This window comes from Lynx canadensis, chromosome B4 (genome assembly GCF_007474595.2).
Source record: "Lynx canadensis isolate LIC74 chromosome B4, mLynCan4.pri.v2, whole genome shotgun sequence".
Taxonomy (NCBI): domain Eukaryota; kingdom Metazoa; phylum Chordata; class Mammalia; order Carnivora; family Felidae; genus Lynx; species Lynx canadensis.
Window position 1 is genome coordinate 43,360,809 of NC_044309.1, and position 11,751 is coordinate 43,372,559.

At 39.2% G+C, this 11,751-nt stretch overlaps 1 protein-coding gene across 2 annotated transcripts in view; it reads right to left on the bottom strand.

Annotated features, from left to right (window-relative positions):
* The window catches only part of LOC115518323 (ovostatin homolog 2-like), a 56,280-nt gene extending 44,993 nt beyond the window's left edge, over positions 1 to 11,287 (bottom strand). For both annotated transcript variants that reach the window (XM_030321759.2, XM_030321760.1), the window contains exons 1-8: positions 11,005 to 11,287; positions 10,504 to 10,687; positions 9,600 to 9,756; positions 8,024 to 8,076; positions 7,564 to 7,584; positions 5,471 to 5,639; positions 4,892 to 4,976; positions 732 to 849 (exon numbers count right to left, since the gene is read on the bottom strand). In XM_030321759.2, coding sequence (XP_030177619.1) covers positions 732 to 849; positions 4,892 to 4,976; positions 5,471 to 5,639; positions 7,564 to 7,584; positions 8,024 to 8,076; positions 9,600 to 9,756; positions 10,504 to 10,687; positions 11,005 to 11,069 — 852 coding nt within the window. In that variant the 5' untranslated portion in view covers positions 11,070 to 11,287. The remainder of the gene's footprint in view (positions 1 to 731; positions 850 to 4,891; positions 4,977 to 5,470; positions 5,640 to 7,563; positions 7,585 to 8,023; positions 8,077 to 9,599; positions 9,757 to 10,503; positions 10,688 to 11,004) is intronic.
* Between the last annotated feature and the right edge of the window lie 464 nt (positions 11,288 to 11,751).

The window sequence follows — 11,751 nt, forward strand, 5'->3', positions numbered from 1 at the left end:
AGAAAGCATTCAAAGTAGGGTCCATGCTGTCAGCACAGAGCCTGATGTGGGCTCGATCTCACGGCCATGAGATCGTGACCTGAGTCAAAATCAAAAGTCGGACACTTAACTTACTGAGCCACCCAGGCGCTCCAAGGCATATTGATTATTTTACATAAAAGTTACTTAAGAAAGAGCCGGTGCAAGGACACTTAGATCCTCCTTGGTCCCCCTGAAAGAAGGGAAAAAAACTCCCAGGTGAAAGGCACCCTCGCTGCACTAAAAAGTAAAAAGACATCCTTACCACCAGAGACAGGTACTTTAAAGCCAAGAAAGCTCTAGAAAAAAAAAAAAAAACCAAAAAACCCCTCAAAAAACCTTGTTGGTTTTTTTCTAATCTACTACCTCGACCCAAATTCCAATTCGAATTCCTTACTAATTAAAGCTTACAAACACCTGTTTTCTTTATCCTGTCAATTCCTCACAAATTTATTGTCCCTCTGTCAAAAAGTATAAAAGCTGCTTGCCTTGGTCATCTTTTTGGACCTCAATTTCATTATGGGACCGCTGTATGTACCTAGTAAAACTTTGGGTTTTTTTTCTCCTGTTAACCTGTTTCATGTAAACTTAATTCTATTTAGTCCAGTGGAAGACTTTAAAGGGTAGAGGGAGGATTTTTCCTTCTCTACAGAATTGAAGAAAGAATAATAATGAAATATAATGATAATGACAATAATAATAATGATCTGTACCTGCGCGATAAATTGTTCACATATTTCATTGTTGTTGTTCTCACAGTTCTCGGAGGAAAAGAATTTTCTGCACACCCGGATTTGAGCTTTTCCTTGCACCGGCTGGCCATAGGTGTACCTGGTAGGAGAAAGTGTAGTGACAATTATAGACGAACAATACCATGGGCCTCTTTTATGGGCTTTTTCAGAAATTGTATATGAAATCCGGAACGAATGGCTACCCCAATGACTGAATTCTATTAGCAATCATCATCTATTAGTGCTATCTTCCCCACAGAATTTGAGTTCAATTAGGCATGTGATCTGTTATGAGGATTCGGCTGCCTTTTTAAAAATCAAACTCAAGGGGTGCCTGGTTAGCTCAGTTGATATAGCATGTGTCGGCTGATCTCAGCACTGTGAGTTCAAGCCCCACGTTGGGCACAGAGCTTACTTAAAAGAAAACAAAAATCAAATTCAGGGAAATGTAGAACCTAAGGTCTCAGCAAAAGGGATTTAATGATCACATCGAGTTTTTTAAATTACATTTTAGCCTGATAGAAATATTATAAAATTTGTCTGCAGCACCATTTTTTTTTAGCAGAAAATATATATGGATCTAAGTAACATGTGGATTATTAGGATTTTTTTTTAAGTTTATTTATATTTTGAGAGAGGCAGAGATAGTGCAAGTAGGGGAGGGGCAGAGAGAGGGAGACAGAGAATCCCAAGCGGGCTCCGCACTGTCATCTTGGAGCCCGATGTGGGGCTCGAACTCAAGAGACCGTGAGATCATGACCTGAGCCAAAACCAAGAGTCAGAGGCTTAACCGACTGAGCCACCCAGGCACTCCTGGATTATTTAGGATCTTAAAATACTTCCAGATCAATACTTAAAAAAAATTTTTTATATTTATTTATTTTTGAGAGAGAGAGAGACAGAGTGCGAGCAGGGGAGGGGCAGAGAGAGAAGGAGAGACAGAACCTGAAGCAGGCTCCAGGCTCTGAGCGATCAGCCCAGAGCCCGACATTGGTCTGTGACTCACAAACCGGAAGAGCATCACCTGAGCCAAAGTTGGACACTTAACCGAATGAACCACCCAGGCTCCCCCAGATCAATACTTTAAACAACAATTCTCATTGTACATCCAACAAATGTAGCAGGTATGAAGATTGGCATAAACAGATAAATTTTGATCAAAAGTATGTCTTGTGGGGTGAGATTAAATAAATATCTCATTTTCTCCTAAAACACACAAAAAAACCACAACACAAGGTGGGTTGTTTTTTTTTTAATTTCAATCAAAGGCAAATATAGTTGATTTGAAATTTTTTGTTATTTGAGGATTGCTTCATTTAGAAAAACATAGCACCTGTGAAATTAGTAAGTAGTAAAACTGAAAATAATTAAATTTATCGATGATAATATTTTTTTTCTAATTGTTGGGCACTACTATGTATCTGGTGGTTACACAGATGATCTAATTTATTTTTTAAGCAATGCTGAGACGTAGGCGTATAATGTCATTGTGCCGATTAGTGAACTGAGATCAAGCAACTCGCCTACGTTGTAAGATACGGAATTGAAATTCAAACTCTGATCTTCCTCCCTTCCCACAGTCCGGGCTCTTCCACTAAGTTGCTTTTCTCTCCCTACTTAAAAATTGTCAATGCTTCTGAGAATTCGATTCGAGCCAAATCGCTAAAATCATCCGTGAGCTTTAAAGATCAATTACATATAACACAGCGGCAAGACTCAGATCAGGCCACAGGTGACACACCTGAACGTATCTTATTATTGCCTCTTACTGTCTTTTGCTTACAAAATAAAACTCTCATTGTCATATTTTCTGGGGGTTAACACATGCCTGTGAAATATGTAGTTTAAATGTTCGTACAGATCAGAAAGAATAAACATTTTCCCTTTGTGATTTGAAAAGCTTTTGGTGGATACTAATGTGGTTTATTAAGGTGTCTTTGCCTACAGGCGCGTTTTCTTCCCTGTTTGCTAAAAGGGGGCCGTTTGCCAAAATACCCTGGCTTGCTGTTGTTTTCTCAAGTTAAGTGCCAGGGAGTCCTGAAGAAACAATGCACAGACGTAGTGCGTGCGACCTGAATTAGGCAACTCACGCATGGATGTTCACTCCTAGACATACTGATTTTATTCATCCTGTTCCTGTAACCTGCCCAGAAATATTTCTGTAGCCACGAGAACTTCTGTCTCAACTGCCTGGTCCTGTTGCAGGGCATCATGATTGCTGATAACTGAATACCATGTCACGTCAAATCTAAATGAAAGGTAACATTCAAGAAGTTTTTGAGAACTCCCAATTCTGTATCAACAGTTAGTTTAGCAAGTCTCCTATGAAGACGATACTTGATAAATACTTTGGCTCTCCTGATATCTGTGTCGTACTTTTTTTTTAGCATACCCCTGGGCAGATAAATTATAGGTATTAATCCCACTGACAATTCTGGCTTGTGTGGGATTTTATGAGTGAAACTAGTTTAGAAGCCTGGATTTTTTGAAGCTTATTTGATTACCTCCTTATTTTTAGCACACATATCTACATCTTTCATATATTACGTTTATGAAATTCTAGCACGTGTCAGCTACTCTTCACCAAAACAAGAAAATGTTCGTAAAGTTGTACTAGAGTCCAAAGAACATTGTAGATACTGTCAGCCTTTCACCCAATATATCTTTAAAGTATCTTGACTCTGCTCAAGACTATTTTGAAAGTCAAAATCTACTTTGAAATCCTCTGAAAATGCTCTAAAGCAAACTATTTCCATGTCACCAATTAAATAAAAAGTTGGAACAAATATGTCATATATTAAAATTTTTAATTGTTTATATAAATTATAACAGAGGTCTTGGTTAGAAGAGTACTTCTGAAGTCAAATAGTATTGGTCTAAATCCTAAGTTGGCCATCAAAAGGCGCCATTACTGTTGATAAATTATTTCAGTTCTCTGTGTCTTGTTATCTTTTTTTTCTAAAACAAAGATGATAATAGCTCCTATCACATAGCATGGGGGTAAGAATATAATAAGGGCAATGCTCAGCACAGAAATTGGCATTCAATAAATATTAACTATATTAATTATTATTAGAAATTTGAGAAAAGGCATCATACTCTTAAAAATGTAAAAGGCATTCAAAATAATTTCCCAAAAAGAAAACTAAAATTTCTAAAATCATACAGGATTTTTTTTCATGCGAGGAGGATTCAAATTAATTCTAATTGTTAAAAATACCTTTTTTCCCACTATGACATTTTGAAGAGTTTCTTTTTTATTTAAAATGAAAATATCAATGATAGTGAAGATTCAGTGAGGCAGGTACTTCTGTATCAGCTGCTGGAACTTTACACTGATGCAACGTATTTAGTGAGTAATATGGCAATCAAAAAACTAAAAGAATGTTATACATTCTGTCTTGACAATTCCACTTCTGGACATCTTAAGTACATCGTTTTTAATTCAGAAGATACTTCTTATACACTTATACACAAAGACATATACTATAATAGTATGGAAAAAAATTGAATAGCCTCCATGTTATGTAATAAAGAAGAGTTAATTTGGTATGGCCACATAGAGTTATGTCTATGCAGCAAGGAATTGGAATTCGTAAAAGATGAGCTGAATATGAAGACGTATTTTCTTAATTATAGTGTATAGAAAAGGATGATTGTAGTTGATGAATATGAAAAGATTCATACAAGACTAGAAGAAAATACCTTACAAGGTAATGGGGCGCCTGGGTGGCGCAGTCGGTTAAGCGTCCGACTTCAGCCAGGTCACGATCTCGCGGTCCGTCAGTTCGAGCCCCGCGTCGGGCTCTGGGCTGATGGCTCAGAGCCTGGAGCCTGTTTCCGATTCTGTGTCTCCCTCTCTCTCTGCCCCTCCCCCGTTCATGCTCTGTCTCTCTCTGTCCCAAAAATAAATAAACGTTGAAAAAAAAAAAATACCTTACAAGGTAAATGGCAATCAGCAGAATTAATTACAGGTAATTTCTTATGGTTTTCTTTGTTTTTAAAATATTTTACAATGAGAATTCACTCTTTCTCTAACAATCTTAAAGGAAGCATATAAATAAAGTTACATGGATAATCTCATTTCTCATTCTTTCTGAGCTCTATATTGACCGTTGGAGTCAAATCTCCTGAATACTTACTTAGCACATACATTCACTTGGAATTCATCATCCGAAATAGTTACTGTTTGTGGTGCACTGACCTTAACTTCAAACCTGGGCAACACTGGAAACAAAAAGAAATAGACTTCAGCCCCTACAATCACTGGTGAGAAAAACTTATGGCAATCACGTAACTAATCATGTAACTAGGTAGGTTTCTGTGCACAACATTTTCCTATGTATGCATCTCGATAGCCCACATTTCAATTGCCCCAAATTCTGTGTGTGGCACCAATAAGTGATAGGGCCTTTCCTTTATCTTCCCTGTTCTCAGAACTTCTCTCTCTTCCCTGTTATTTATCGTAATCATTTAGATCGTCTTAGAAGATTGTCTGGATTCTAGAAGATGAGACATTTCCCAGGTAGGAAGGTCAGGGGTTAGAATAAGGATACGGGGCAAGAAGGAAGGATGATAAAGCAGAAAACCCCAAGAAAGGAAAATGGCAGAAAATCAAATCAAGCCTCACCTAAATCTTTTGCCTAAATCTAACATAAAAATTGTTCAGCCCTTTGAACTCTTCCTTTATAAGGAAACAACCATAAGTAGTAATTCATTACCATATCTATCAACAGTAAATTGGTGTGTCAATGTCCTTCCTGATTTTTCTTTCACGATAATAGAGTAATCTCCAAATATTGGTTCTGAAATCAGTTGGAATGAGAGTTGGGTAATGTTTTGAAAGGAGGTCACATTTTGCCACTGAAAAATCCTATTGTGTTGAGGATCCTAGAAATAAAGAAGAAATAAAATTAGAGATCATGAAGAGTATTATCCTTTCCTTCTTTATTCTGAGTACCTTCTATAGTTATTGGAAGTAAAGAAAACTACCGTTTTATTGCACTAATATCTCACACTGTAACAATAACATAACTTCCTCGGGTATACAAATTCAATATTACAGTATGTCTCTGTTAAGCCCCAAAAGGATAAGAACAACAATCTCTAACTATTGCTTTGGATTTTTGTCTTTCTGAACCAGAGTTCCATAGTTAACAAGTTTAAAACACAGGGGTTCGGCACCTGGGTGGCTCAGTTGGTTGAGCGGCCGGCCGGCTTCGGCTCAGGTCATGATCTCACAGTCTGTGAGTTCGAGCCCCACGTCGGGCTCTGTGCTGACCGCTCGGAGCCTGGAGCCTGTTTCAGATTCTGTGTCTCCCTCTCTCTGCCCCTCCCCCGTTCATGCTCTGTCTCTCTCTGTCTCAAAAATAAATAAACGTTAAAAAAAAATAAAACACAGGGGCACCTGGGTGGCTCAGTCGGTTAAGCATCTGACTTTGGCTCAGGTCATGCTCTCACTGCTCGTGAGTTCGAGCCCCTTGCCGGGCCCTGTGTTACAGCTCAGAGCCTGGAGCCTGCTTCAGATTCTGTCTCTGTCTCTCTGCCCCTCCCCTGCTCACACTCTGTCTCACTCTCTCTCTCAAATATAAAATTAAACACAAAAAAAATTAAAAAAAAAAAATAAAACGCAATGTGCCTGCTCCAGAGTAGTGCTTTCCACGGTAGAGTGGACCCACTCCAACAGATGCATAAGGAGGGATTTCTTCTAGCAAATACTTCTATTTGTCACTGGTGTTTATTTGGTCTATAAATAAACTGGTTATGAATTTACACACTGCATGCAAGAGCTGTTTAATGGGAGTTCTACATTTTCTCCTTTATTTATTTTTAGCACATTGCACCTTATGTGAGCCTGCTTCCATAAGCCTATTTAAAGATATCAACCAGTTGCAGGGGCGCCTGGGTGGCGCAGTCGGTTAAACGTCCGACTTCAGCCAGGTCACAATCTCGCGGTCCGTGAGTTCGAGCCCCGCGTCAGGCTCTGGGCTGATGGCTCAGAGCCTGGAGCCTGTTTCCGATTCTGTGTCTCCCTCTCTCTCCGCCCCTCCCCCGTTCATGCTCTGTCTCTCTCTGTCCCAAAAATAAATAAACGTTGAAAAAAAAAAAAAGATATCAACCAGTTGTGATTAAAGAATTCCTGATAAAAAGATTTCTACAAAGAAACAAAAACATTATTTACTACTCACTTAATTTAATTTTTTTTTCTTTCCTCTACAAGAAAGCCTAGAAAACTAAATTAATTTTCCAGGCTTCCTTTCAGTAAGGATTGTCCCTATGACCAATGTAACCAAGTTGGCCAATGAAATGACCAATGTAACCAGCTTGGCCAATGAAATGTAAGCAGAAGTCACCGAGTAGACATTATTTCTAAAAGAATCAGATGCGGCTGGCCTTGAGAATAAAACAACACACTGAGGCCAGCAGAGAGGTTAAGTAGAAGAAGCCCGGATCCTTCGTAATATTATGTTGTTCTTGTCCCAACCTTAAAGTGCCTGCACTCAGACTTAGTGGTTTGTGAAAACAATAAAACTTTTACTCATTTAAACCAATGTTGGTTAAGCTTTCTGGTGCTTTCAGTGGAACACTAGCTGAATTAGGATGTGAAAAGTGGCAGCTTTTTATTTACATCTTCGGCTGATGCCTTACATTGTAAGTAGATAAAGATTTCTCTTCCCCTTATTTCAGTTCCCTTACTTTCTAACTACATGTCATGAAAACTACACACACATGCACACACACACACACACACACACACACATCCTTATTTATCTGAATATTCAAAATAACGAGTGTGATAAAGCAGATTGCTTACCTGAAGTGTGATCAACGGATACTGAAAAGAAAAAAATGCAGGTTAATATTGTAATAGTGCTTTTTTTTCTTTTTTTGCCAGATATTGCATTATTAAGATCATCTGGCTTCGTGTTGAGACAGCCTTAAGTTTCGCAGAAGACAAAGTTTCCATAGCTAAGCGTGCCAAGGAAACCCCAAATGTGAGAGATCCCGAACCTCATCAGGGAAGTGGAAAGCAGGTTCCATGCAACCCATTTTTTCCCCCTTATATGATGAAAAGCCCTAAAGAAGTACAAACTAACTCCCAATAAAGACAAGTTCTAAATTTGGGGGTCAGCATTGAAACTCCACCTGTACAGTATTCCATGTTAGAATCAATTTCCATACTTATGGAAAACCTCCTGGTGACACTTTAGATGGTAATAGATTTGTTTACTTTGCTTCAATTTCATTGTACCATTAGAAATTAATGAACTCACCAATTCCTCAACAGGTCTGAACTTGGTATCCAGCGTCACGATGCGAATTTGAACTAAAAGAAAAGAGGAAGAAGGGACAATATTTTTTTCTTGTTTTTCTCCCAGGTATGAATGCTTGTAAATAGACATAGCAATTAATTGTCTTGCTGTCACGGAATGCTGCCCTGTGTCCCCTAGCTCTGATGTGACCCTTTGAAATTTGGGTTCTATTTGGAAAGAGCTCTCGTTACACATTTGTAATTCCTCTGTTGACTGTTGACGATGCTCTATTATTACCAAAGCTGCTACCACCAACTGGAAAGTTTTGCCCTAAATGGCCCACAGGAACACCTTAAAAATTGGTGCCTCGGGGCACCTGCGTGGCTCAGTCAGTTGAGCATCTGACTTTCGATTTTGCCTCAGGTCATGATCTCACGGTTTGTGAGTTCAAGCCCCACATCGGGCTCTGCACTGACAGTGGGGGGCCCGCTATGGAATCTCTCTCCCTCTCTCTGACCCTCCCCGGCTTGCATATGTGCGCGCATGCACACATGTGCTTTCTCTCTCTCTCAAAATAAATAAACGTTATAAAAAATTGGTGCCAGAATTAACTGGAGAAAGAAAAATGTGAAGTATGTATAGCAGAAGTTAAACATAATTTTCCGGAAAAGTATAGTAACGTTGGCAAACATTAAATTAATTTTAGCAGAATTCCAGAAAGATCATTTTAACTACCTTTATATACATAACTGTCATTATAACATTTTAATAAGTACAGAGAGAATACAATGCAGGGAAAAAAATCTCACTATAGGAATGCTGTTTTAATTCTTTTATTTCTTTTCAAAATAAATCATACAAATATGTAATATTAGAAGAAAATACATAGATGCTGTCATCCAACCCCCTAATTTTACAAATGAGAAAGCTAAAGATCTCAAAGAGCAGAATTTCCTTGGCGAAATCCAATAATTTATTGGTACGGCCAAAACAAAAACCACCCCAGTTCAGAATCCTAGTTTGGTGTTCTTTCTGCCACCTTTTACTTACCACAATACTACAGAAAATAGAAGAACTCTGCTTAGGTTATCAGATTAGTGATTATTTCTACTGGCATGAATAATAATAATAATAAGGAGTCTTTGTGCTAGGTCCTATTTTACATTGACTGTCCCATTTTATTCTCACACTATTTCCGGAAGGGAGGCATTTTTATTCCCTCCATTCTACGGATGAAAAGACTGAGTCTACACAGAGATTTACTTAGCTGGCCCAACTGGTAAGTTATGGAGCAAGAAGTGAAACCAAACATTTTGCATCCCAGGCTCGTACCCATTTTATTACGAAAGTCTGTCACTAGAACTTTTAAACTTTTAAAGTGGCACGCACGAGTTTAAGAAGGAAAGCATTCAGTTCCTGGGGCTGGAGGGCACTGTTACGTAACTGACCTAGGCAGCCAGTAGAAATTCGAGAAATCCGTGATCCGATAACATTCAGAATAAACTTAAGACTGACATTCACACGTTCGGGGTGCTCTAAATTTGAGGAATGTGTTCCTGAGGCCAGTGAAACAAAGGAAACAAGAACACTGACTTACCCTTCTGTCCAGGTTTATAGATGGGCTTATCTGTCTGCACAAAGGTTACGGTCTCCTCTGAAGCGAGTGCTACGGACCTCCTCTCGAAGATTTTAAGAGTCTCTCCCTTAGCCCGCAATGTCACAAAGGCCAACGGCTCAGAGGACTTTTGAGACACCTGTTCATGTTAAAGAGCAGAGAATGGGAAAACAAGTTGTAGACATTGAGCCGGTAAACAAGGTCTTAAATCGGCTTCTCAGGCCGCGAGCTTCTAGAGAGGACCTTATGTCTTAAAGGGAGACTCGGAGACCACTTTTTACAATTGCTTTAGTTAGCATGAGGACTGTTTCTGACAAACTTATTTTTACGTCCGCTAGCCTTCTATTTTCTGTGTGTGTGTGTGTGTGTGTTGCCCTCACTGTCAATCTTGCTTCTTTTTACCTGCATTTTCTTTCCTCATATTGTTAAACGGTTCTATCCAAAGAACAGTGATTGTGCTTGATTATCACTGCCTATGAAAGAATAATGGCAGCATTTCACAGGTTTTGTTGCATGGGTAAATTTTCCTTTTGTTTCTTGCCTCTCAGGAAGTCTCTGATCCCATTCCCTAGCTTCCACATTTCATCCAAAATCAAGGTTTGTTATCTCTCTACAAGCAATGCTTTAATGCTTATTTGTTTTCGAGACAGCGCAAGTTGGGGAAGGGGCAGAGAGAGGGGGACAGAGGGTGCCAAGCAGGCTCTGCACTGACGGGAGTGAACCTGATGTGGGGCTCGAACTCCCGAACCATGAGATCATGATCTCCGAGCCGAAGTCAGACGTTGAACCGACGGAGCCGCTCAGGGACCCCTCTCTAAAAATAATTTTTCAGTAATAATTTCCTCACCCCCGCTGAAGTTCGGAAACGGCAAGTTCAGTGCCTCACCTTGAAATCTGCACAAGCGTAGAAGTTATCGTCGTCCACAGACTGGTCAAAAATCGTGGTGTTGTATCCATCATATTCTAGGACAACACTCAAGGATACAGATTCGTTAAGGTTTGAAAGGTGGAGACAAGCCTTGTCTGTAGAATGACTCTGCATCACGGAGGACACCCATAGGATATATTGCCTGTGCAAAGAAAGTAACCAAGGCTTTAAACAAGTGTAGCAGAAATGCAGAACACGCATAAGGAACAATTTTAACGTATTGAAATGTTTCTGAAACATTTTTCATAGCATTGGGATAAACTTGAGTATGTAGAGAGAGGCATCTTAAGAAAAAGGTCCTAATTCCCTCATACGCTTGTTTAAAATTTATAAGGCAAACCAGCACTCAGTCTCAGAGGTTGAAACGGTCAAGTAGAATCATATTTTAACACAGCACGCATTTCCCCCGGTCACTTTGCCAGGACTCAGGGTAAGAATACAGAGTATACATTTCCTTACGGTTCTGAAGCCACAGAAACAGTAAAATGAAGCAAGAAGGCGCTCAGAAAAATGGTGGGCACCATTTTATCGCAGTGTCTGAACAATAAAGACTTCAAGGTAAATATTCAATCTCTCTCTCTCTCTTCTTATTCGATGTTAGCTGCCCCAATTATCCACTTTCTTTTCTTCCTTCCACTCTGCCTTTCCCTGTACGTTGTTGCTTTTATAGTCAGGCACGACAAAGGATCGGTTACTTTTTGGAACAAGTCACCTGGGACCCATCAATCACACGTAGAATAGCCTCTCCCATTACTTCTGGAGCAAGGAGGGGCGCGTTATTGCTTTATATATAAAACTTCCTTCTTAAGTTCATTGGATGCTGCTCTGTTTTTGGAATCAGCAGCACAGGTTGGACAGGAAGCAAGAGAAAACAAAGAAAACAGTTGTGCAACACTTAAGAGCTCATTCATTTAATTTAGCACTTCCCTCCCGGGGCTGACCGCAGTATCAGAAAGCGTTGATAGATAGGAATTAGCACTGGGCAGAAAAATACCTCTCCAAAAAGCTGTTATCATTCTGATTGCCAAAAGGTACATTTTTTAAGCTGCTGAGAAAAGTAGCAATATCCGATGCTATCAAAACACAGGTGGAAATGGATATCTCAATACAGGCTCGTTTTATGGATAATTGATACTGTTTTTATTCTTTTATAAATTCAAAATGCAGAATGGAACCTTTAAAATGTTGACGTGTGTTCAACATTTA